The 26,522-nt window shown below is 51.3% G+C and overlaps 1 protein-coding gene across 1 annotated transcript; it reads left to right on the top strand.

Annotated features, from left to right (window-relative positions):
• The first annotated feature begins 2,154 nt into the window (after positions 1-2,154).
• On the top strand, positions 2,155-23,175 carry LOC128067002 (liprin-alpha-1-like). The gene is made up of 16 exons (XM_052660130.1): positions 2,155-2,271; positions 2,412-2,522; positions 3,367-3,468; positions 3,939-4,109; positions 4,668-4,683; positions 5,005-5,053; positions 5,765-5,867; positions 6,089-6,292; positions 8,196-8,342; positions 9,736-9,852; positions 11,057-11,161; positions 14,901-15,124; positions 16,904-17,135; positions 19,192-19,221; positions 21,848-21,990; positions 22,839-23,175. The coding sequence occupies exons 1-16, from the start codon at positions 2,155-2,157 to the stop codon at positions 23,173-23,175; spliced, it is 2,208 nt and encodes a 735-aa protein (XP_052516090.1).
• Positions 23,176-26,522: the final 3,347 nt, after the last annotated feature.

Here is a 26,522-nt window from a genome sequence, read left to right as displayed (position 1 = left end):
AGCCCACCGTCTGTCTCCCGAGCACCACAAGGTGATTGATACTCAGCGCTCAGCCGGTTTGGGCAGAGTGCTGGGTATGTTTTCTGTGCCTCCCGTTTCTTGAGGAGCTTAGTGTCTACCATCCGGACTGACTTGTCAGGCCTGTGGTTGGATTTTTGTCTTCCCAGCCCAAGGAAGTGTCCAGAGCTGTTAGCCAGTCCCCTCTGCTTGACTTTTTCCCTGCCTTTTCTTCCCAGAGTCAGCTTTGTTCTGATGCCCCGAGGGAAGGAGCGGCCCTCTCAGTCTCCAGCTCCCTCACTGGGCTTTTGTTTGAAATCTTGGATTGTGGCTGCCTAAGGACCTCTTTTGAAATGTATTTAGCTTCTCTAGCTCTTGGTAGGCTGACCCACAAGCTGCTTGCATCTATAACTGGTAGTGGGGAAGCCCCGGGTGTCCTCTCTCATCTGAAGCCACATGTAAAATTCACAGTAATTATATTGATCATCTTTGGTACTGGGGTAAACAAGAACCAGGGGCCCTTGCTCATTACCCACGGTTGTGTTTCTGATCAGAATCCCCTGCTTGCCTGGGCTGTTTCAGTGCCCCTTGAACTTGGGAAGAAGGTGGGGCAAGCGGCCCATGCGGCCTGGGGACAGAGGAGCCAGTCTGCCCTCTTCCCTTGCCCCTGCCGGCCCAGGGCAGGCCTTGTGATGACAGGCGGCTGGTAGTGGAGGAGAAGGCTGAGGAGGAAGGGGCTGCGTGAACTGTATTCTGTGATGTGGTCAGGTGCGGGTTTTCTTTTTCTGTGTGAAAAAATGACTGCTTTGACTCTTCTCTCCAGTTTCACTTGAAGGTTGAAAATGAAGATTTTATCCTTAAAGTTGAGCACAGTGATTTTACAGTCTTTTTGAAAGCAACAGTTGAGGTTTTCGAAAGACATCTCAGAGAACTCTCGCAGATAAAGCGAAAAAAAGAGAATGTGTTCAGGGTGAACTGCGGGCGGGACCCCAAACCGTACTCTGTATCTTGCAGAGTCTGTAACTGCTGAGATGGGTGGATATGGGGCCTCAAGCCCCCGGGGGACGGAGGTCCTCAAGTGACAGCAGAGGCCCCGGCTGAGCCAGGAGCCGTATGGCCTGTGCCCTGGCGAGTGGAGAGCCGCGAGGCTGGGAGTGGGGCCAGGAGAGGGGGTGGGAGACTCGGGCGTGGAGGGAGGGGCAGCACCTGGCGGGGTCTGGGAGGCGCTGGCTGTCGCGGCTCAAGGCAGGGACACCCCTGAACCTCCACCGTGCAGCCCCCACGGGGCAGAGTTGTCTGGCAGCCCAGGGTCAAAGTGAAGAGGGCGAGTTCGCAGCAGATTGACCGAAGCCCTGTACCCACTGTGAATTCATTTTAAGTGCCTGGAGCGAGGTTGGTCAAGCCCTTGCTGAGCTCGAGTGAGGGAGTCAGTCAGGGAGGACGGAGCTCAGGGTGAGCGAGGGGCAGCTAGTGCGGTGAGTCCTTGTCACCCGGGTGGGTTCCGGGGACAGCCTTGAGTTCAGTGGTGCCCTTTCAGTAGCCTCCCTGGAGGCTTGTTTGGGGGCTAGAGGAAGCAGAAGCCCACTTAGAAGACGTGCTCATTCCTAGTGGTGGTGGTTTCTGAAGCAGTTGCTACTATTTGGTTCGACTGTGAACCAGTATCCTTGCAGGGTCATGTTTGGTGGTGGGCCTGAGCTGTGGGCACAGCCTTCCTTCTCCTGCACCCCACACTCATCTGTCATCTTTTGGGCAGCCCCTCCCCCCTCTCTGCACCCTTGATGGTGGGCCTGAGCCCAGCCCCCCTGTTACCATGGAGCCCCTTATGACCCAGTGGGTTCCAGGTGCCAGGCTCCTGGGAGACGTGCTGGAGGCAGAGCCTTCGTGCCATTTCTTCTAGAGACAGCAGCGCTGATGGTCGTAGTGTGAGAGCGGTGGTCCTAGTGTGAGAGCAGTGTGTCTGAGAGTGGTGTGTGAGAGTGTCGTGTGTGAGAGTAGTGTGTGAGAGTGGTGTGTGAGAGCGGTGTGTGTGAGAGCGGTGGTCGTAGTGTGAATAGTGGTGGTCGTAGTGTGAGATTGGTGGTGATAGCTCGGGTGCTGAGGTATCTAGCCGTGAAACAGCAGTTGCCCCTGAGTGGGGGGCTGCCCCCATCCGCGAGGATGGGTCGCAGGAGGGCCCGCCTGTGGGCGCTTTTCCAGTGCTGCATCCCCAAGGCAAAGGCCAAGACAAGGAAGAACTTGGCCTCGGCCCAAGTCCTGGAAGCAGAGCGGCCTGAGGTGAGAGCAGCCGGGGGCTGGGCCCGTCGGATTGGCCTTCACGCGGGGAAGCGTTGGAGCTGTGTTTCATTTTGTTAGCATGGCTGTGGGCCCTGCCGGCCAGGGCGTTTTGGCCTTCTGGGCAAGATCGACCCCAGCAGGTTGACCTTGTAAGTGGTTGTGCAGGGGCTGCGTGGAGGACGGGCGGGGGCCCCACAAGAAGGGAAACACTGTCTGGAGGAGTCACTGGGGCACGTGGATGGAGCTATAGAGTCAGTCCTTGAAGCAGAAAGGCTAAGCCCCTTAACCTCTCCCATCTTACAAAGCACAAAACAGTGTGTCCAGTATCTTAATGGCGGGTACCTGCTGCTTATGTGTATAACATACACCCTCATAGCTTCACATGTCTACTACATGCCTCTTAACAAGTGTTGGGCAGTGTTCTAGGCGCTGAATACTCAGTATGTAGTAGGGGAATATGTAGCCCAGGATTTTTTTATTTGTGTAAAGAAAACTAGAAGAATGAAAGACTCCGTGTGGTTCAGTTTGAGCAAGTTCACCACGTGGACGGCACCGCGTGCGTGAAAATTGTGATAAAATACATAAAACATGAATTTAACATTTTCTCCAGTTTATTGAATGACTGGGTGACTTCAATGGAGTCAGGCTAACAGATGGCCTTGGGGTGCCATCAGCCTTTTTCCCAGAGGAACACTCCAAAGCCTGATGGCCTTGTAGATCTTACCTTTCTTCCTCACTCTTCCCAGCGGTTCTAGGTCACTTGTCTGTGTGTCGTTTAAGAATCTCTTTATCCACTTTGTTGTTAGGTTTATGTTTAGGGAAGTTTCTCAGACGTCCCTGGGTCTTGAGAAGACAGGCTTGGATTCCGGGTTCTCCCCTGCCACATGCCTGCCAGGTCGAGGTGGAGGCTGAAGGCCGGTCTGAGTTGTGGTGGTCTGTGTGGTCTTGGGGTCAGTGGACCCCCTCTTCTCTGGAGGGGCAGGGAGACCCTTTGTGTGGAGCCTGGAGAGACTTGACAGGGTCAGTCTTCAGAGTCTCGCTCTCTTTTTAATTTGTGTTTGCATTTAGTTACTTACTCATTTCACTGTTTTCTAGGAGTTGGCAACATCTACGGAAGAACTCAATATATGCCGGGAACAGCTTCTTGCAAGAGAAGAAGAAATAGCTCTGCTGAAAGCAGAGAGGAATAACATCATGGTCAGTAGGGGAATTCTCACATGTTGACATTTGCCCCGCGGGGTCACCGCTGGGCTCCGTGTTGCTGTCTTTAAACTCTGTCTGGTTTTCAAGTCATTTTTCACATCTTCCCACTGAGCAGACCAGGGTGGATCAGTTTGGAGTTCTCATACTTTGCTTCAAATTTATGATGAGAGCTACTATAATTTTCGTACATTTGAGGGGGGAGTTCTCTTAACCTACAATTTTGTCCATGCTACAGTTTGTGTGGGGTCTTAGTTCCCTGACCAGGGATTAAAACCCATGACCCCTGCAGAAGTGTGGAGTCTTAACTACTGGGCCACTGGGGAAGTCCACTCTAACTTTAGACTGAAGTGGCGGGATTCCGACTTGCCTTAGCATGTTTCCGGCTGTAGCATGAGGCTGAGAGGGGTTGTCGGCCCTGAATTCAAGCATGAGGTTGACGGTGCTCCTTTGGCCCTGCCCTGCAGCTGCTGCTGGAGCACCTGGAGTGCCTGGTTTCCCAGTATATACCGTCCCTCCAGACGACGGCGGGCAAGTGGCAGGCGCAGTCCCCAGAGGGCATGACCAGCGAGCTGGAGGTGCTCCAGGCGCTGAAGTCACTCTTTGAGCACCACAAGGCCCTGGACAAGAAGGTACCAGCCACCCGGCCATCCTGGATTTGTACACTTGCAGCCTTGTTAGGTGGATGATGCACGTATTTATGTAACTAGTTGACTTTTGAGCTTCTTGAATTCTTGTAAATACTTTTCTTCTGTAAGAAGTCAGAGTTTTATATGGTTAAAAAGTGTTGCCTGCATACATGCTCAGTCATGTCCGAGTCTTTGCGACCCTGTGGACTGTAGCCCACCATGCTTCTCTTTTCCTGGGACTTCCCAGGCAAGAATACTGGAGTGGGTGGCCATCTTCTACTCCAGGGGATCTTCCCGACCCAAGGATTGAACCTGCCCTCTTGCATTGGCAGGTGGATTCTTTACCATTGGTCCACCTGGGAAGCCGCCAGTTAAAAAGTATTAGTTGGTTTAAATGTCTCAAGATTTATTATATTCTGTATATCAATTTGCAATTAAAAACTAAGTAATAGAATTATTTTAGGAAACAGTTTTTTTCCTCTCAAACTTAGAATTTAAAGCTGTTAATAAGCAGATTTTTTGATGTTAAGATCAATGAGATACATTAAATGTATTCTGTTATAGTAGCCGCGTATTAGGGTGAGTATACAATGGCAACCCACTCCAGTACTCCTGCCTGGACAATCCCATGGGTGGAGGAGCCTGGTAGGCTTCCGTCCATGGGGTCGCGAAGAGTCGGACACTGCTGAGCGACTTCACTTTCACTTTTCCCTTTCATGCACTGGAGAAGGAAATGGCAACCCACTCCAGTGTTCTTGCTGGAGAATCCCAGGGACAGGGAAGCCTGGTGGGCTGCCATCTATGGGGTCGCACAGAGTCAGACACGACTGGAGCGACTTAGCAGCAGCAGCAGCATACACTAAGAAGTGCACTCACGTATATACACACATCAACACACGAGGAGCACTTGAAAGGTGTAGTTTGTTGGAAGAATTAGGTGCCACACATAACAAGGTAAGTTGGATCATTCATCGTGTAATTTCAGTTAGTTCAGTTCAGTTCAGTTCAGTTCAGTCACTCAGTCGTGTCCGACTCTTTGCGACCCCATGAATCGCAGCACGCCAGGCCTCCCTGTGCATCACCATCTCCCGGCGTTCACTCAAACTCACGTCCATCGAGTCGGTGATGCCATCCAGCCATCTCATCCTCGGTCGTCCCCTTCTCCTCCTGCCCCCAATCCCTCCCAGCATCAGTCTTTTCCAGTGAGTCAACTCTTCGCATGAGGTGGCCAGAGTACTGGAGTTTCAGCTTTCGCATCATTCCTTCCAAAGAAATCCCAGGCCTCATCTCCTTCAGAATGGACTGGTTGGATCTCCTTGCAGTCCAAGGGTTTGTCATTTGTATCCTTTCATTTTAAGAAAGTATGAAGGCTGTAGTGGTGGACATCAGATGTTCTTTATCTTTCTGATTGAGGACCAGCCCACCTGGGTTATTTTAATGACCAGTAAACTAGACTTGTGGCTCAGAGCTGCAGGATCTCTTAAGCACCCCTTTGTCCAGGAGGAGACAAATTCTGACTCGAATCACCTGGTTCTATTCGAGATGGATAGCATCACCATGTATTTTCTTTTTATGCTGTATTTTCAGTTTTGAGTTGAGTTTTTCCAAATGGAGTTTTGCTGTCTTTACTTATTTCTTTATTCTGATTCAATGTTTTGGTTTTCGCTGATGATTCTTAAAGAGAAGAATAACCCAAAAAAGATACTAATGGACAGAGTGCTTGATGTAAATCACAAGCAAGAAAACATGCCAAGCGCCAATGGAAAGGCATGTCCTCGGTCTCACTCTCTGTCTGGTTCTCGTCTTACTATCCAGTCTGTGCGGGGCTGTTGAGACCTTTCACCAATGCATCATGTAGGTCTGAGTGGCCGTAAGGGACATGTGAGCTCCAGAGCGCAGAAGGCAGTTTTGACTTCACCGATTTCCCGGAAGTGCTGTGTTCCCTCCCTCCCAAAACCAGGCTGTCTAAGGTTTCCTTTCCCCCTTAGAGAACCCGCGACGAAGACCTGGCTCAGGTGATCGAGCTCCAGGAAATCATCGAGAAGAAGTCACGGGAGCAGAGAGAGATGAAGGACCGCCTGGCAGCCCTCTCTGCCCACGTAACAGAGCTGGAGAAGGACCTGGACACGGCCAGGAAGGACCTCCTCAAGTCTAAGGAAGTACACGTGAAATTACAGCAGGACGTCCGTGAAGTGAGTGACAGTGGATGTGTCTGTTGTCCTGAGGCGGAATGTGGGTCCCTTGTTCTCCCCGTGATCTCAGCCTTGGCATGGCTGCGTGAGCAAGAGCAGAGCACTGGCGAGACCGCCACTGGCTGCCTTCCCACCTCTGCATCGAGGTCTCTGGGCTAGAAGAGGCCTGGTCCAGGCGGCCCGTTGGCAGTGGACCAACATGGCTGTGTTGCACCCTGGGTGTGGACTCCTCATTTCCACAAGTTCTAGGGGGCCTAGTGTGTTCCTTTTTAAAAAATTCATTCATCCACTCATTCATTTATTGGAGTATAGTTGCTTTACACTGCTGTGTCAATTTCTGCTGTACAGCAATGTGAACCAATCATATGTATATATACACACACACACACACACAAATCTCCCTGGTTTTTAGGTTTCCTACCCATTAACTTCACCACAGAGCACTGATAGAGTGCCCTGTGCTGTTCAGTAGGTCCTCACTCGTTGCTGACTTGATGCATAGTATCAGTAGTGTGTATATGTCAACCCCAGTCTCCCCGTTCATCCCCCTACCTGCCTGCTGAATATATTCCCGATGATGCTGAGATTTCCTTCTGATTCACTCAGGTGAGTCTGAACGTCTGTGGAGCCCGCTCTCCCGGAGAGATGGGAACATGCTGTGTGGGCTCTGCTGAGGCAGCTTGCCTGGCCATCTTCTCTAGTTTTCTGAGGTTCCGCTCCTTGAAAGGATGTGTGACAGTGATAACCAGCGGTCAGACAAGTCGAGTGGCGTTTGCTCACCCTCAGATCCTCAGGCCCGTGCTGTGTAACCATGCAGAATCAGGATGTTTCTGGCGGTCGTGTCTGCGGGTGTCGTGATTTATGAGAAGCTCCCTAACGGTCACTGTGAAAACAGAAGAGAGCTGGGGGCTCAGGCCTCCTCCCGTGAGCCTCGCCTCTCCTCTCTGTGCAAACAGACAGTGCCCACCCTGCCCCACCCCTCCCCCATGAGACCGTCTCAGAGTGCACCCCTCCAACATGTGGTACAGCAGGTGTACTGGTTTAGTAGCTCGGTGTGAGTAATTCCGTGTGAGAACTCAAAACAGAAATATTTGCACGTTTGTATAACGTGTTCACACTACTCTTTGGCAACAGGAGGAGATTAGGTGGCAGAGATTAATACACAGAGAATTCTGGAAAAAGCGTTTTTAAGACCTTGCACTTTTAATGTTAGGACAACCTCGGTTACTTAGTGAGCACGGAGGGACCTGAAATGGATTTTGAGCCGGCGGACAGGAGTCGCATCGGCAGCAAGCTCTGCTCCTGGTTTGAGCGTTTCCTACATGTGGTGTAACTGCTTGAGAAGAACTAGGCTTGAGAAGGCTGCTCCCAGTTGTGTAACACTGTGACTTCTGTTTCTACTCATTAATATTCTTATTGAATTTTGAGGAAATTGCATGAGATTTTACCAACTTTCACCTGAGGAAATGAGCCTCAGAGCTCCCTGTAGGATCTGTTGACAGTCCCTCCCTGTTCTGGGTCAAGCCCGCCTGTATAGTGTGGAGACAGAGATCCTCATTTCATGCCAGATACCTTCCCTCCTGGAATTCTTGCAATGACAGAGTAGTTTAGTGTACTTTTTGTTTGCTGGTTGGGTTTATGATGTAGACAAGAAGCTTGGTAAATCGAGTGGCCAGACAGACATTAAGACAGATGGGTGCCATCGTGGCAAATGTGACATTTGAGGTAGGCGCGTTTTTGCTCACATCTCAGAAAACTGCCATGTCTAGGACTTTAATTTTGAGGACGCTAATTTTATGTTTGATTTGAAACTTAGGATTTAGTCCAGCTTTTTTACTCTTAATTGTATCTGAGTATTCTATGATAATGACTTACCTTTTCTCCTCTGCAATGCCTGGTGTAGGCTATGGCCCAAAAGGAGGACATGGAGAAGAGAATCACTACACTTGAGAAACGCTACCTCGCTGCACAGCGCAAAGCCATCTCTGTGCACAACCTCGATGATAAACTTGAAAATGAAATCGCAAATAAGGATTCTATGCATCGACAGGTAATGGCTTTTCCTGAACTGTGTCTGACTTCTGTAGTAGTGAATACTGAGGAAGGAAGGTAAAGACCTTTTCATGTGACTCCCATGTTGGAAATCAAGTCCCAGTGTAAAGTTCTTATGACCCTAAAATACTGCGTTCAAAAGTGTGGATGTACATCATGATAAATCAGCTGTACTGAAAGGAAATACATTTTTTAAAAATTGAGGGTGACTGCAACTTAGAGGTTTGAATTATTTGGGATTTGGGTTGACCATTTTGTGGAATTCCTCTCCTGACTCTTGTTTTACTTGACTTGAATCTGTTGGCTTGTTAGCATTTTTCCTGAAAGAGCAGAGAGCAGCAGGGAACTTCACAGCAGCTGGCTGCCTGTTGGGAAGTGGGGTCACTGTGACAAAAGGCAGGGTTAGAGCTCCAGTCTGATTAAGGTTTGTACTTCCTGTGGTTTGGTGAGCTTTACTTGCTCCTGTTCCTGTATGGTCTCACATAATCAGGACTTAATCAGGAAAACCAAATCTGGCTTCTCCAAAACAAAGTGAGTCAGTCTGGTGTGTGGCAAAGTGTATCATTGGCCCCACTACAAAAATAAAATACTAGAAAGCCATTGAAATGTATGATGTGGAATGCTAATTAAGAGCATTCTGATATACAAAATAATGGCTGTAAAAGGCAGATCAGAAACTACTACGTACCATATGCTGTTGTTTTCTGAGGGTTTTAAAGCACATCTTATTGTTTATGTATCTACATAGAGTAATACACACATAGAAAAAATAAGAAAGCTGCTTAGAAATAAATGCTCACCTCTCAGGAACCCGAGCGTATAGATCATTTCATTTTTTTTCTTTTTCCAAAAAGAATCTGTCTAAATGTTCTACACTGAAAGTTTTCAGAGGAAGAAGATCTGTTAAAAGAATAATCATGCATTTACAAATATTAGTTGACTGGCATTTCCCCAGGCACACTCTGATCAGGTCTGTATTTCAGAGGAGATGAAAGCCATATTTTGGCTTACAAGCCCATGGCCGTCTGGGTTGGTAGGGTTCCCTTCAAATGATGATTCTGGTGATGTTTTAAGAAGGGTCAGTACTGACCCTTAACTTGTCAATAGGAATGAATAAGCTTCTACAGAAACCTGATCTTCTTTAATATATAAGAACTTTTTTTTTTTTAAAGACTTCTTTGGAGACGTTTAGGAAGAGCAAATACTCTGGCAGGAGGTGTTCTGCCCACTGAGACCAAGCCCAGGAACACTGAGAGAAAAATTACCGTGACGCGGCTTCCGAAACAGAACTAATCCTGTAGACACACGCATTTAGGTTTTGTCTCAGCTTACTAACAATGGCAGAGGCTGCACCACTTGGCCCATTTTGATGTTCTGCTCTCCCTTTGTAGAAGGAGGATAAAGACCGACAGCTGCAGCTGTGCCTGGAGCTGGCAGAGCAGAAGCTGCAGCAGATGCTGACAGAAGTGGTGGCTGAGCTGGCTCAGCGGGGAGCTGCACTCTCCAAGGTGCTGCTCTTGGTCCCCGGGGGACGGGCACGGGGAGGGCCTGTTCCCTTGTTGTCCCACCGTGCCCCTCCCCGAGCTGCTCAGTCCACAAAGGAGCGCAGACACGGGGGTCATGCTGCCCGTCTGAGATGGGAGCGCTTCCTGAGTGTCGGACAGTCCCCGCTCCCGTGTCATCCCTAGGTTAATTTCCCTCCAGTTTTGTCCTGTGCTCTGTGTGTCCGCAGGATGCTTCAGCTCCGAGTCACTGCTGCTCAGAGTTCAGTCAGCAACTCAAAGCCTAGCAGGATAAAGAACGAGAAAAATCCCATTCTCGTTAAGAGATGGCCAAAATAGGTCTGTCATGAACACAGTTTTAAGTCTTTATTCATACATTGTTGAATAAGTCACAGCGGGGCACGGTGCAGACCCAGGGCCCCACTCCCAGCTTGCAGTCCCCGGGAGCCCACGGGTGAGAGGCCGCGTCCAGGAGCCGTGGCGCTGCTGGGGATATGGTGCCCAGAGCCAGCCAGCCACCCCGTCCTTCTGGTGGGAAAGGTGTTGCCTTGCACTGCTGGTGGGCACTGGCTGGGCATGGAGAGGCCGGCCGGGCCTGTGCTGGCCTGGCTGTTGGAGCATTGCCTGGAGCTCAGGGAGCGCCTGAGGGGCCGGCTGGTTTCCGGAGGCGGGTGGTGTCCTGTGCTCGCAAACCCTCCCCGAGCAGGGTCACGAACAGCCGCCAGGGGGCGGCCTTCTGCCTGTGATCTTCCCCTCAAGGGCTGGTTTCTTTCCCCTGGCATCTTTGCTGTCTGTCCCCGGTCGGCCTTGTAGTCTGAACTTTTGTCTTCCGGAAGCTCTGCCACTAAGGAGGCGAAACTGTTCGAACTTACCTCCCAGCTTAGGAAGGAAGAACGTGTGCCCTCGTGTGTCCCGTGCTTGCCACTGCCTGCTGCCCGCGCTGGCTCGCCCCAGGCAGTCTGAGGAAGGGGCCTGGGGCCAGGGGGAGCACCTCTCGTCTCACGAGCCGGTCACCAGCACCCTCCGTCACCCACGTGTCACACACGAAGCCGCGCTGGCTGCGTGAGCAGGCGTGCGGGTGTGCCCCCCGCGAACCCGGGGCCAGTGGTCCGCACAGAGCATGGCCCGCTTGCCGTCCCTGCGGTCACAGCCCGCGTGCCGTCAGGACAGGGTCGTTGCGAGCGGAGCTGACGCTGTTCTTGGCCGACAGGCGGGAGAGAGACACAGCAGCATGGAGGAGAGGGGCGTGTGGGCCGGAGACGCGGCTGGGCGGGCCGGCGCTGCCTTTCTCCGCCGCTCCTGTCTCTGCCGTCCAGTGTGCGTGTGTGGCCCTGTCTGCTGATCCAGGCACCCAACCTCGGGAGCAGGGCCAGATGTGGTCGCCCCTAGGTGGTGGGCAGGGGCCAGGGGATCCCCACGCTCAAGGAGGACGCTTGTTGCTCTGACCATCCAGGCCGGGGAGCTGCTCAGCATACAGTTGGACCTTACGAGTGGCCCTCAAACCTGAGGGAGCCAGCCCGAGGCCCGTGAAACGGAAGGCATGGTGCCCAGGTGTGGAGGTGCTTGCCTCGGACGTGGCGCTGGAGTCCCACATGCCAAACTGCTGGTCCAGACGTGGGGTGTGTGTGTAGGATGGCTGCTCCTAGGCAGGAGGAGAACCGAAGTTGCGCTGCGACAGAAGGCGCACCAGGAAAGGGCGATGGTGGAGGCTCGCATCAGAGAGCCCTGAGAGAGGTTTCCCGGAAGGGTTGGCCACACAGCGGTACCGACCATCCAGGAAATGGAGTGGGGATCCCAGGTCCAGCCTCAGGGGTCAGTACTGTCCCCACCATAGCTGTGTTCTTGGGCCTGGACTGCAGAGCCTCACATGTGGGCTCCCAGGGGGCTGTGGTTCTGACTCCCATCATGAGACCTCGGTGAGGCTCCCTCTCTGCTTAAGCAGAGGGCTCAATGTCTCCCGATCAGGGGTGCACTTCCTTACTTTCAGAACTGCTGCTCAGAGGCTGTTGAGATTGGGATGCTGTTTATGACTAAGCCAATTCAAAGTAAACTTTTGATTTGCTTTAAAAATATTTGAATGCTGATGCCTTATGCCTTCATGCTAGTCAATAAGCGTGACAGCATCCACAGGCAGTGTGTAAAGGAACAGACATAGATGTGTGCCCGCAACCCTTCCAGAAAGCATCAGTGAGGCGGAATCACCAGTGGCCCCGATGTTACCAGCCACTGTGCTAGAACATTCTTCTAGGTCCACGCTCACCCCTTCATTTCTTTCTTAGCAGTTTATTTCTGGGGCTTTGCTGGCAGTCCAGTGGCTGGGAGCCTGCCTTGCAAGGTCAGGGACGCAGGTCCGATCCCTGGTTGGTGAGCTAAGATTCCACGTGCCACGTGGCAATCACATCAAAGGAATCGCACGTGATGCAGCTAAGGCCCGATGCACTCAAATCAGTAAGTTTAGTTCAGGATCTTTTATATAATGTGATAGAAAAGATTGAAGTAAGTAAAAGCAAGCATTCTCATATTCCAACTCCAGCCATCTCTCTTTTTATTTGCTTTGGAAAATGTCTGAGAACCTCTATCAGAGCAGCTCAGTGGGCAACAGTCTGGTGGAGGTTCGGTGAAACCTGTCCCAGCTGCACCAGTGCCCTAAAGAGGAGGACAAGAACCTTCGCCGAGGTGGGCGCTTGGGCGACGCTTGTCTGAGAGAGACCCATGGTCACTACAAGTTCTGCGGCACATTTTTTCCCCCACAAAACCCAAGATGATACCCACACCTCACTAGAGAGCTCTCTTCACCCTGACCTGTGGGCTGGCCCTGAGGTGGGGATAGTTTTGTCTCAGGTTTGAATTTTACATGTGAAACCTGCGCCAGTTTCCTGAGTGACCACTGAACTGCAAAAGCTGAAAGCAAGTATAAAGCAGTTTCACTTACCCCAGGGACCTGGCCTCCTTGGATCTAGAAGATCAGTCGGGGAAGGAGGAGTTTTTCTGTGTACAAGTTAGTGTTAACAGTTGTCATCTGGCTTCGTGCCGACACTTCGCTCTGGGCGCGAGGTCCGCCCCTCATCCCGAGGTGCTTTATGCTTTCAGACAGGAGAGTAGCCATCCCGCAGTCCACGCAACGTCTGTTAAGAATTGTCTCTAAAGCACTGTATGTATCTTTTTCAGAATTCTCTCCTATGGGAAGTTGAAAATGCAAAAAAGCGTTGAGAAGAAATGCAAAACGACAAGGTCCTTAAATCTCTAAATCCTTTAGAAATGTGTTAAGAGCTGAACTGAGCCGGGTTCACTGTTACAGTTACTGCAGATGCTTCGCGGAAGTGGAGTTACATTTTCCTTATGGCTAGTCCACTGCTGTAACGTGTATAGCATTTCTGGTTTTGAACATTGAATGTGATTTGCATTATAGGTGGATTTAGAGCGTGTGGCCGTTGTGTGTGGTTCCGAATTCTAAGTAGTCCTTTCTGGGTTCACCCGAAAGCTGAGACAAAGCATGAGCCTGTCACGTGGACAGTGCTGTCCGTCAGAGAGACAATACGAGCCACATACACAGTCTAAAATTCCCTAAAAATGAGCGGGCTGCTTCTCGTGCTTTTTTCACTGCGAGTCTTGAAATCTGTGTGATTTCCACATCGAGCTTTGCACCGGCCTGCGTCACATCCTCAGTGTGCTGCACAAGGCGAGTGACTGCCGTGGCCGACAGCACAGAGCTGCCAGGTTGAGTCGAGTGACTCGGAAACTTGGCCCGTTTGACTTGTTTTACCCCGTGAGGAAGTGAAGTGGGGTGTAGAGGAATGAATGTGAGCAATGCCCAGGAATGAATGTGAGGTCCATGGAGACAGTCTAAAGCAATGAGAGGAGCGAGGGCAATAGAGTGAGTCCTGTCCCCCACCACCCGAACCCCGACCCCAAGTCCAGCTTCTCTCTATAGACTTCGTTGTCGTCAATGGCTGGCCATGTTTCCTCCAGAAGCTTTTCTACGCCTGAGATGTGACTTCTTATTCATTATGGTTTATAAGGGTCAGTATTGTTCTGAGTGTTTCTATTTGCTGTGGAACACTTAGAGTACAATTTCTCAGAATGAAAATGTTCAAAAATGTGCGATTTTAAGGCGAGAGAATGGAGAGGATGTGCTGATCGGGCTGATGGGGGTGAACCCATAGGCAGCTAGTTCTCCAGAGCGGAGCAGGAATGATGGCAGGTGGTCCTGGAGCCAGGAAAAGGGGTGGCCCAGCCCTGGGGAGGGGTCGTGACAAAGACAGAAAGCGAAGGTACTGGCCATGGGGGACAGGGAGCAGGCAAGCCAGCAGCTCAAGGCTGCCCCTCTGTTGCTTTGAGGTCATGTCTGGGAAAACAAGGCAGGACCTGGGTGAGAGTGGGGCAGGGGGGAGATTTGCGGAGAGCAGGGTGTGAGGTGTGAGAGCGGGAGGGCGGCACGGGGCCCAGCAGGCACTCTTGCATGCGTCTCAGATGACAGAGGCGCCCTTGCGGTGTGCGGGGCCATCCCCAGAACAGCCCGAGGGCCTGTGCCCTGAGAGGAGAGCCACGGGAGGCTGGCCCTCCCGGCCCCTGGCTGCCCCTGCTCACTCCTGTCTGTGCGTGTTCAGACCAGCCTGGAAAACGGAGGGCTGGGAACCCGCGAGGACGGTACTCTTCGGCGGACTAGTACCAGTGATGACCGGTGGGGTGGACCCAGCGGCTGCGGAGCTGAAGGGTTTTTTTTTTTTCTAATTTTCCTTCAGCCTGGCTGATGGAAGCAAGGATATATTTTTGTAATTTTCGGTTTTTGTCTCTGACTCCATCAGCCCACCCTTGTGAATAACCTCACAGGATTGCCTTCCGTCCACGCTGAGACCTGAATGTCACCAGGCCATCTAGGAACTGGATTCTCCTCCTGCCGTTTCTTCAGTACTGCTCGCTTAAGAGATGGCAGTGTCTCATAAGCAGGGCCCATTTGTCCAAAGTCAGGGCTTCCATGTAAAATTGTGTTCAGTTCCTGATAGACTTGAGGTGCCAAGAATGTTGCTGACGAGAAATGGTCCTCTCGTGCCCAGGTGCAGCTCCTGAAAGATCAAGACCAGGAGCGCGGGCAGCCAGCCAGCGTGCTGGCCAACGTGGGCCAGGTGTTCAAGAGTGACGAGGGCGTGTCAGACGGCGAGGGCGATGGGGTCACCCTCTTCAGCTCGCCTGCTCTGCTGTCGCCCAGCGGCCAGGCCGATGCCGAGACTCTGGCCATGAGGATTCAGGAGCAGCTGGACAAGATCAACGAAGAAATCTGGTGGGTGCGCCTGAGCCCAGCTCTCCGTAGACTCAGCTTCTCTGAGGAGCTGTTTTCTGCTTAGAGAAGTCTGAGTGTTCCGTAGTAAGAAAACTGACATTCAGTTCTGAGATTGCCCTTGATTATAGAGCTCAGTCAGCCAGGGCATTCTGTCCACAGTGTGGTGTCAGCACTCTGTGGGGGGGCGTTGTGGGGTGTCCCCCGCTCAGCTCTGGGCCCCAAGGTGGGTGAGGTGCCAAGGCGGTGTCCCCTGTGGCCCGTGTACCCTCCAGCACTGAGGGTTCGCCCTCGTGTGTCCCTCGGAGCCTTCTACGTTCTGGTGAAAAGCCACCTGGAACAGAAAAGCTGGGGTTCTGGGCTTGGCAAATTCCCACTCAGATCTGCATTTTCCTTTTGAACTTAATACATTGTGAAGATTGGCTTGTTGTAAGACAGTGATCCAAGGACATGTGTTTGAGTTTTTCTCATCTCATCAGTATATTTAAAATGTTTTCTTTAGACCCAGTCTTGGCAGTTAGAACAGTTTACAAAACAGGATAGAACCCAAAGGCCCGCCTCGTGGTGAGCAGGGGGCCCTGGGTCTGGGTGCAGCCGGGTGGCTGGGGCCCCGAGGCCTGCCTGGTGCCACACACGCACAGCTGTGCCTCCTGTCCCGAGTCCACGTTCAGAGTGGCCGCAGGCCGGTGACCCTGCACAGGACGGGGCAGAGCTGCTGCTCAGATTGTTCTCATCCCGTCACCCCTGGCGAGGTGCCCGTTCCTGCCGGTCGAGTGCAGGGGGCTCGGGGAAAAGGCACGGGTGAATGGCACAACCAGCAAACGCAGATGGTGCCGCCTGTACTTTTGACGCTGAGACAGACTGCTTTGTGGGCCGTGTTTGAGCACAGACAAGCTCAGAAAGATTGTCTTTCCTCATCCCCATAGGAAATTGGGAACACTTCTGTATTAATATTTTTATTTTTAGAGCAAGTTGTCAGGTAAAAATGATTTTTCCTTATGCAATAAGTTGACTTGATGTAAATGGTAAATTCTGTCCATCAACTTGTCAACAGTGAAAAACTTTCAAGATGTATAAGTAGAAGTGAAACTGGAGAGTTTACTACCTGTAAGAATCTTGTATTTTAATTGGAAAATCATTTTATTTGCATAATCATGCATTTAATCTGTATATAAAATCATCCATGACATATTAGGGGAGAAGAGCAGTAACTGTGAATTCTAGGTTAAGGCAGCACATTGACCTGAATCCAGAAACTCACACAAAGCTGGTGGAGAACTTCATCAAGTGATGCATTTGCACATACACAAGCTTAAAACAAAATGAAAAGTGCAACTCAGCACTTCAGCTGGTCTGGAGACGTGTTTAGAAACTCCAGCTTGCTCGTGAATCGCTGTTTTGGTTATACGGAGTTCCGGATTCCCAGTGGAAAAGATCTGAGGCACTGACGTGCATCTCTGCCCTGAGAGCAGGGAAGGTGAAGGTGGTCAGCTTCAGGTATCTCCTCACAGGGAGAGTCAGCACCCAGGCCCCATCAGAATGTTAGAGTAAATAAGTCAAATCAAACGTGAATGATGAGGGGCCACTTTGTAAGACTCAATGATAAGTTATTGTAAGTTTGAGACTATTCCAAAGAGGGAAAGCTGAACCTTTTTGCTGAGATGTTAATTGAGCAAGTCTTCCTGGAATTTGCTGATCGTGACACAGAATGCAAGCCCAAATTCGCTGTCCAGACATGTTCCTCTGCTGACAAAGGCAGGTGATGATTTTATTCTGTTTTAGGTTGAAACAAAAAGACAAGGAGAACACGGATCAGCGGGCGGAGGGGATTGAGAGCAGGGTGGGCAGTGAGAGCTTCAGCAACCTTCGGCGCTTTCAATCCTCGGACTCCCTCAACCTGGATCCCGCCTCCTCGCATGCCGGCTCCTTCCCGCCCAGCAGAGGGCGCTCCATGCCCGAAAGGAGGCAGCCCAGCCCTGAGCGAGAAGAAGACAAGCTGGGCTTCATGACTCTGGTATGTGTCTGCCTCCTCCCTGCCGCGTCCCTCCCCGAGCACACTGGTTTTCTTTTGTTTGTTTGTTTTTTCTCTTTTTACCCAGAAGAAAATCAGGTACGTTTGCTACGCTCAGAGGTCTAAGATTTTTAAAACTGCCTAGTCTTGAATCGGGCTTCCCTAGTGCCTCAGACGGTAAAGCGTCTGTGTGCAATGCAGGAGAGCCGGGTTCGATCCCTGGGTTGGGAAGATCCTCTGGAGAAGGAAATGGCAGCCCACTCCAGTATTCTTGCCTGGAAAATCCCATGGACCGCGAAGCCTGGTCGGCCACTGTCCATGGGGCCACAAAGAGTCGGACGCGACTGAGCGAAATCATTCCATAATCACACAGCGACAAATGAGTCTTGATATTTGGACCCCTGGCTTAGGAATCTCAACTGGTCTGCTGGCTGATGCGCCTGGCCACACGCTCAGGCCAGCTCTGCGTGTGAAACCAGGTTCAAAGCCCGGTGCCCCAGGGCTCTAGTGAAGAAGTCTGGCTTCCTCACTCTTCCGAGTCTGAAAACGGGATGACGACCTAGGGCTTTTGGTGACAGAGTGTGCGGCTCTAAAGCACATGTTCCAGCTTTCTTCCATGTTTAGCTTAGGTTTTGCGAGTGCATTGCTGTTTACCCCATGAACTCATGTTTACAACACTCTGCTTTGTAACTGCACTTGTATTTTCACTTTTTTTTGGTTACCACCCGTTTCGTGTTAGCTGCATTGTTAGTCGGCATATAATTAAATTAACTGTGAATCATTTAGCGGCATGTGAAGTGGTAACTAGTCCATTTTGTGGTCTTTGGAGACACTGTTTTTATAATTTGCTTCGTTGGCTTAATTAGTTGATATTTAAAATTCTTTGACGATTTCTCTGTAGTTTCACGATTGATTTCTTTCCGAGTGTTTGTAAAAGAACAGTTCTGTATATTTTGTCCTGCTGTTGGAGTTCTCTGACGGTGTGTCTGCTTTCATCATTGGTTTTGATTTCCTGGCTCATCCTGTTGTCTGCTCAGCGGTTGTCAATCCAGACCCCAGCTTCCCACCACTGCCCCGCCTCGCCCCCGAGGCTGCCGTTGACCCATCCATCTCCCCTTCCCCGTCCTCCCACCTGCTCTGGTCATAGCAGTGCTGTGGTCCACAGCAGGCGTCCCCTTAGTCGGGTTTGTGCTTTGTCTTCATGTCTCATCAAATGGTGTTTTTCCCCATAGCAGTAAGTTTGAATTAGCGTATCACTATGCAGTTACAAGCATAATGTAGATGGATCCTAAACCGCATATCATGTGTCATTCATAAATGAGATTATCCTTACCTAAAGAAATGATCTTCTTAAGTGTAGAGTTAATGGACTTTTGACACAATATCCTTTCTGTGTTGGTGCTTGTTTTTAAGACTATAAATCTCATCAGCTTTTGCACAGTGAATGTCTCTATTAGACTCTTTAAAAAAGCATCTTGTATGGTTAACAAAATATAAAGACTGCACCTGCTATTATGCTAGCTTTCTTTCTTACATATTTTCACCGGGAACCTGCTTTAATACATTTATTTTGAGAACTTTTAAATCAAATTCTAGGTAAGCATTTTATGTTCATGTCCAATAGATGGTTCGATTTGTTCAGTGTTCAAATAGGTATTATGGTAACTTCCTCATCAGTTAAATTACTATTTTAAAGTATAACATGTTTTTTATGAAGAGAAACTAACTTATAGAGAAGTTTGGCTGAGCATAGACAACTGTTAGGGGCCTTTATTGTACAGAATGCTGTGCTTTAATAGATCATGATGTTGTAATAGAACTGTATCTTCCTGAGTAATAATTTATAGTGTTTCTCTAGTAAATCTTGAATAGCTTATTTAATTTCTGTGGTCAAAAGAAATGTTCTGTTTCCAGTTGCATGTTCTCTAAATGTTCATCTCACTTATATGTTTGCCATCATTTTTGCTATACTGTGTTTGTCTGTACTGATTCTTGAATTTTTAGCTTCAAAGTCGCAAGATATCTGGTTTCTCTTCATTTCTTTGCATGCATCTATCAGCCTAGTGATTTAAGGAAGCATTGTCGAAAGGTAAACTATTTAGTAATTTAGCATGCCTCTGTTTCTCTGTGAAGTATTAGAGAGTCCTTATCATTTTACATGAATGAACACTGTGTGGTTATGTACTGGTGAATAATTGACATTTTCATGGAAGTAATGAAACTCACCCACCACTGGGTGCTGATGGTTCTGTTGGAAATAGGTCATTTGTTGGGACAATTGTAACAGTGTGCCTATCTCCCACTTGTTTGCCTTCTAATCATCTCATGCTTATTTATAATAGAGATAGTATTATTTATTATTTTAAAATTTTTCTTTACTTATTTTTTGGCCATGCTGCACAGCTTATGGGATCTTAATTCCCCAACCAGGGATCAGACCAGTGTCCGGGCAGTGAAAGTGCCAAGTCCTAACATCTGGACCACCGTGGAATTTCCGCTTAGAGTTTTTTTTTAAACAAATGACTGAATCAGAGCCATAGAAGTTAGATTTGGGGGAAGCCAATTTAATGACAGTGGGTAGCAGTGTGCAGGAGACTCTGTGCGCCAGGCACCGTGTCGAGTGCTTTCCGAGTCTGTCATCTAATCCCGCAGATGCCAGGTGAGGTCCAGGCTGCTGTTATCCCCATTCAGCAGACAGGGACACTGAGGCTTAGAGAGGCCGAGCACCGTGCCCAGGCCCCCACACCCAGCAGTGTGGTTCGGACTGGTCTGATCAGAGCCTGGACACTTCCTGTGGTGCCGTCCAGCCCGCTTTGCTCCAGAGGCTCTCGTGTCCATCACGGCATCCCTGATGGAGGGAGCATCAGGAGGAAGCTCGCTGCCTCTCCCGTTTGGTCACTTGGTTGAGCCCCTGTTGTTGGAGTCCAGTGCCCCGAGGGCTGGCCTTCCTTGTCCCTCTCCCACTCCCAGCCCGCCGATGGAGCACTCCTGGGGCCTTCCTGCAGGACTCGGGCAGCCGTGCTCCAGTTCAGGCAGCTCAGTGCCCGGGAGCCCTTCTGCTGGGCACAGCAGAGCAGCGCCATCACCCTGGGGTTGGTGCCCTGGGAGTGCCGCTCGTCCGCTCTGTGGCCTGCTTTGCCCTCCTGGTAAGTGAGGACACGGCACTGCCCATCCTAGTCATGTGGGCACCAGTGGGGCGGCTCCCATCCTGGGGGAGGGCGGCCAGGCTGCGGACCCAGAGCCTTCCTTAGGAGGAGGCCCGGGGGAAGGGGCTGGCCGTGGTCCCTGACTCTAAGGCAGGTGTTTGTCTCCACTGAGTCCATAGTCAACCCAGGTGTGTCACTTCCCTGCTCTGTTCTTTGTTGTTTTCTGATTTTTATAAGTGCTTATTTTAACTTGAATTTGAGATTGATCCCTGTTCAGTTCCATGTGGATAATTTCTAGCCTTTGTAGCCTTCTGTTGTCTGAGGTTTCTTGGTAGAGGTCAGGGGAGGGTGCCCAGTTTATCCAGCTGCTGTTAAATGAGTTCAGCTGTATTTTGCACTAAGTCACTTTGTTGTCACCAAGCTCCTGTGGGGCTGCACGGGACCAGTATTCTTTACAGAATCCCATTAAAAAAGGACTGGTTAGTTGGTTAAAACAACACACTCATTGTTTATAAAAATACTTGCCATGCATGTTTCCTCAAACCTCCCCTGCTTAACCACACACCCAAATGTATAAGTGAGACCTGTCTGGACCCCGAGTGGTTCATCTGTTCCCCACACTGTTGCCACCAGTGTCTTTCCTATCTTCAGACCCAGGACTAGCGGAAGAGCTGGGAGTCCAGGCGAGATCATCTTTTTCCTTTTTTAAATTAGTTTATTTTTTAATGGAAGGATAATTGCTTTACAGAATTTTGTTCTTTTCTGTCAAACCTCAACATGAACCATCCATAGGTACACATGCATCCCTTCCCTTTCGAACCTCCCTCCCATCTCCCTCCCCATCCCACCCCTCTAGGTTGATACAAGATTATTTCTTAGTGAAGACCTAGGAGAGCTTCATGTAAACCCCAGGGAGCAAATGACACTCAAACTGGGTGTAAGCACTTCAGTGTGTAGCCCCCGGTCTGTATGTTACTGAGAAATACAAGCCAGACACATGGTGGTCGCATGGAGGGCTTAGGTACCTTTTCTGTGTTTCACTTGTTGTCCTGGGCTCAGTAACCTGCATCATCACTACAGATGATCTTGGGTGGTGGTACAAGCTGTTTCCTTTCCTCCTTCAAATCGAAAGGTCTGGACGGCTTTGCTGAGAGGTTTCTTACTCTTGCTAGTGGTGCTTCTGAGCAGCATCTGGCGATGAGCACAGTCCTTTCATCAGGGCAGTTCATGCCATGCAGGGTTCTCGGTGCTGGCGTGGCTCTGCTGTCCTGCCTGGCAGGGCCATCTGTTCACTGGATTTCAGGGAGTGCAGAGCCCGGCTGCAGGGAGGCTCCTGTCCATGGTCTCGGCAGTCAGTGGGGTGCTCTCGCTGCTCCACGGCCCCGCTTCTCTTGAACAAACAGTCCTTTAAGATGGCATTAAGCTAGAACAAGGCATTTTTTGTACTTGGCGGATAGCATTGCTAATATATTTTCAAGTAAGTTTCTGGTTATAATGTAAAGCCTGTGTGATTGCCTTTTTCGACACAGTCTATTGTTAGCCAATTTTACACTTACCTCACTCCCTCAGCTGCCAGCCATACAGGAAGAGGTAGAAGATGACACCATCAAATGTGAAACCTCGACCTCCGCCTCGCTGCGGTCCTTTCGGCTGGACCGGATCACGGGCTCACTGCGCACAGCCAGCGATGAGGATATCAGGGACGCCCGCAAGTAAGGGGCCTGCTCGCCTCGTCGTCAGTTTCAGGAGCCCTGTGGCTCTTGTCTTGAAAGAGTTGCAAGGATGGTTGTAAAGGAATCCCACTGGATTCGGTGCCTGTGTTTAGTGGTGAACTTCAGGTGCTGGGGTAGAAGAGCTCAGTGACCTCAGTGATTTTAGAGAACATCTGTCTCTACGTGTTGACTCCTGTGGGAGGTCTCTTCCTGCTCTAGCTACAGGTCTGCCAGGCCTGGGGCGCGTTCCTGATGGTCACGGCTCCGTGCCTCTCGGCTTTGCTCTTGAGGGTCCCTCCCTTTTCCTCAGGGGTCTCCTCTCAGGAGACTGTCTGTCCCCTCCTGTGACTGACACTGTCCTCATTCAGACCCCCACCTGCTGAGCTCCCGTCGTGAGCCAGGCAGCACTCGATGGAGGGCACATGCGGTCACCTGCCCAGCAGCCCTGCACAGTGACCGTCGCTCTCCTGCCACGGCTGAGGACGGTCACCCTGCAGGAGGCGGGGGGAACTGCCCAGAACTGGGGAGCTCGCCTTCTCTGGGAGCGTCGTCACCTGCCGAGCAGAGACCCTGAGGGAGGGTCGGGGTGCCTTCTGCACCAGCTCGTCTGGAGTGAAGACCTCCCTCCTTGGGGGAGGGCTCCAGTCAGAGAATCTCAGCTTCCTGGGGCCATTGGTTGTGGCTTCCTGCATCGCTCGTGTGGAGTGTGGTTGGTGAAGGAGACTCCACTATCTGCTGCGAGGTTGAGGCGTGGGTGTTGCTAGGTGTCCGGTTCTATCAGTAGGTCTTATGGAGGGGTGTGTGTTTGTACAAGGGTGCCAGTTAAAGGTCATTTTCTCTCCCCGAAGCGCGACAGGCTCTCAGGACGGTCTCGGGAGCAACCCCAGCAACAGCAACAGCAGCCAGGACTCGCTGCAGAAAGCCCCAAAGAAGAAGGGCATCAAGTCCTCCATCGGTCGTTGGTTTGGCAAGAAGGGAAAGGGCCGGCCTGGACACACCAGCAAGGAGGCGTTAGGACCAGGTGGGTGCTTCACCGTTCAGAGGGAGGAGGGTCTGCGTGTATGTCCCTTCTGTGTCTCCCCCACTGTCCCCACGAGGCTGCTGTCACTCACGCTGGGTGTCCTCCTGGGAGGAGCGGAGGAGGCGTCTGTCTTCTCTAGGGTCCGAGATGATCAGATCAGTTGATGAGTAGATGGGTGGACGGGTGGATGAACAGATGGCTGGCTGGATGGGTGGATGAATGGAGCATGGAATGAGTAAAGCAGATGCTTACTCCAATGAGAAACGTATTCTACGAAATGGGTTGAGTAGGAGCCGGGCAATGACTGTTTCCTCCAGAACAGTGACAAGTGTTTGGAAACGGCCTAAGTGCTCATCAGAGAGGAGTGAGGTACAATCTGTGGGCACCCCACAAGGAACAGCATCCCCTCCTTCCTGCCACTTTCCCCATCCCCAGGGGCTCATGAGGGGTTCTGCCCATGCCCCCACCCCAGCCCACAGCCACGCAGGTCCTCCTGGGCTCTCCTCATCACACAGTGTTATCATCAGGCCCCCGTCTCGCTCGGCTTCATCTCCTTAAGGACAGGGTATGTTCCTGCCTCTTCAGCCAGATATTTGTTGAGTGTCTTCTTTTTGCTGGGTGTGGGATTTACAGGGTGAGTAAAACAGATGTGGTCTGGAGCACAGTGAAGGGAGAAGAGAGAAAAAGGAGCAGATTGTTCAGTGCTATCCCTCTTGTTAGTGAATACAACACTGAGCTGGATAGTGCATTGATTATATACCAGATGCTGTGTGTGCCCCTTACCAAGCAGGTGCTGCCACCTGCTGATTTACAGGGGAGCAGACGGTGATGGTCACGCGGTGAGGCAGTGGTGAGGGCAGGTTCACATCCACGCAGTGGGACCATGCACTTTGCCGAGCCCCAGCCACCTCTCTGGTGGATGCAGCAGGAATGAGATGGTTCTATGGCATCACAGATTCGATGGACATGAGTTTGAGCACACTCCAGGAGACAGTGAATTACAACAAAGCCAGGAGTGCTGCAGTCCACGGAGCGGCAAAGAGTTGGACACAACTGAGTGACTGAACTAAAAGCTGAGTGTGTGCTCAACTGCTTCAGTCGTGTCTGACTCTTTGTGACCCCAGGGACTGTAGCCCAGTAGCTCCTCTGTCCGTGGGATTCTCCAGGCAAGAATACTGGAGTGGGTTGCCATGCCCTTCTCCAGGGCATCTTCTCAACCCAGGGATCGACCCCACATGTCTCATTATCTCTTGCAGTGGCAGGCAGGATGTTTACCGCTAGCGCCACCTGGAAAGCCCCAGGGAACGCTGACAACTAGGAAATGCAGAAAATCAGGGGGCTGCTCCTAAGTTAAACTGGAAGAGCAGCAAGCACAGGATGAAAAGAGGAAAACACACGAAGAGCGACAACAGTGCCGACAGAGACAAGCCGGGATGTGTTCACCCACGAAGAAAATATCTGTGCCATTTGGAGGAGGAGCCCGCCAGCCCTTGGATGGACAGTCGGAACTGGAATGAAAACCGAGGCCATGGTCAGCAGTGCCCACCCACACGGCCAGGGTGGCGTGGTGTCACTCACCGGCTTCCTGTGTCCCCAGAGCTGCTGGGGTGACATCTGAGTGCTGAGGCCAGGCAACGTCCCCAAGTGAGCTAAGGCATCCCTGCTCTCCTTCCAGTGCTGCTGTGGGGCTCTCTGTGGGCGGCCACCCTCATCGCCTGCTCTGCCACCTGCTGGGGCCCGGCTGTGCCCCTGGGATCCTTTCAGCCCTTGAGCTTGGATGTTCCCAGCCCTCTGCCACGCCGGACTGGGACGCAACTCAGGACTTGGGCTTGAGATATCAAGGAGACCGTGAATCTGGAAGGACACAGCCCTGGGGCCCTGGAGTGAGCATGTGAGAAGAGCAGGAGAGCAAAGCCCCCTCGGGGAGGCAGCAGAGCTGGGGAACGTGCCCACACCCACCGCTGCCTCCGGCAGAAGTGCCTCTTCTTTGCCTCTCCTTGGCCTGAAACAGACCCCAGCTGCTGCTGCTCCGCAGGTGATTCCTAAAGATGCACATCCTGCAAGAGCTATTGTCCTGCTGCTCTGGGGCTGCCTAAGTGTGCTCAGGAGCGTCAGACAAGTGGGGCTGCCACGCCTGATGCTGGGGGAGGGCCTGATGCTGGACTAGGGTCTGATGCTGGGGGAAGGTCTGATGCTGGACTAAGGCCTGATGATGAAGGAGGGCCTGACGCTGGGGTAGGGCCTGATGCTGGGGGAGGGTCTGATGCTGGATGAGGGCCTGATGCTGGGGGACGGCCTGATGCTGTGGGAGGGCCTTATGCTGGTGGAGGGCTTGATGCTGGGGGAAGGCTTGATGCTGGGGGAGGGCTTGTTGCTGGGGGAGGGCTTGATGCTGGGGGAGGGCCTGTTGCTGAGGGAGGGCCTGATGCTGGAGGAGGGCCTTATGCTGGGGGAGGCCCTGCTGCTGGGGGTGGAACATCTGATGCTGGGGGAGGTCCTGATGCTGGACTAAGGCCTGATGCTGGAGGAGGGCCTTATGCTGGGGGAGGGCCCTGATGCTGGGGCGGGAACATCTGATGCTGGACTAGGGTCTGAGCTGGGGGAGGTCCTGATGCTCGACTAAGGCCTGATGCTGGGGGTTAAACGTCTGATGCTGGTGGGAAGGTCTGATGGTGGTGGGCAGCCTGCTCCCAGATGTACACAGAGTTGTGATTATAAATCTCTATGAGAAATCTTTTTTCCATACTTTCCTGACCACCTTGCTATGTTCTTTTTTTCTGAAGCATAACTGCTGTGCAGTATCGGTTTGATTTCTGCCGTACAGCAACATGCATTTGCCATAGGTGTGCGTGTGTCCCCTCCCTCTTGAATCTCCCTCCCACCTCCCCCTGCTACATTCTTGTTTCTGTGGATATATGAATAACAAAGACTGTTGACCAAAATAACATGAAAAGCTCCCACACACAAGCGTGCACACGTACACTCCCTAGTGCATCATTCGCGTCCACGTCAGGGTTGCCCTCGGCCACCCCACCCTGGGATCCACGGTGAGCCTCGACACCTGCACTTTGTTCCCACCCTCGGCCCGCTGCCCACGCCTCAGCAGCAGAGGGGCCCCGTCCCCGCAGGTGCTGAAGTGATGGAGTCCCTTGCCTCCAGATCCAAGGACATGAATTCCAGGTTGGTTGTCCTTTGGGGACACCTATACTTCCGCCTTCTAGCCTTTCCATTGTATCCATCCGTTTCTCTTAACAGAATGTCCGTGTGATGACACGGGCTCCCATTACCAGCTGTGGTCTGTTCTCATTGAGAATACAGCTTACCCTCGGCACTCTTTATTGGCAGTGGGAAATTTTGCTTCAGTACTTTATTGAAAGAAAGCAATAAATAATACTGTGATAAAAAATAGTTCAAAAGTAGACTGTACATACTTTGTCACATATTCAGGAAGTTCACAAAAGATAGAAAATTAGAATGTTAACAATGAATTGTACAAGGAAAGTAGAACACA

Source organism: Budorcas taxicolor, chromosome 21 (assembly GCF_023091745.1).
Source record: "Budorcas taxicolor isolate Tak-1 chromosome 21, Takin1.1, whole genome shotgun sequence".
Lineage (NCBI taxonomy): Eukaryota > Metazoa > Chordata > Mammalia > Artiodactyla > Bovidae > Budorcas > Budorcas taxicolor.
Note: the sequence above shows the minus strand (reverse complement) of the source record. Positions and strands in the feature narration are given on the sequence as shown.

Excerpts from the sequence above, each read along its gene's own strand:
- LOC128067002 (XM_052660130.1), top strand. The coding sequence starts at position 2,155 with ATGGGTCGCAGGAGGGCCCGCCTGTGGGCGCTTTTCCAGTGCTGCATC. Across the intron at positions 15,125-16,903 it reads AAGATCAACGAAGAAATCTG|GTTGAAACAAAAAGACAAGG; the intron begins GTGGGTGCGCCT and ends ATTCTGTTTTAG. Across the intron at positions 19,222-21,847 it reads TAAGGAAGCATTGTCGAAAG|CTGCCAGCCATACAGGAAGA; the intron begins GTAAACTATTTA and ends TCACTCCCTCAG.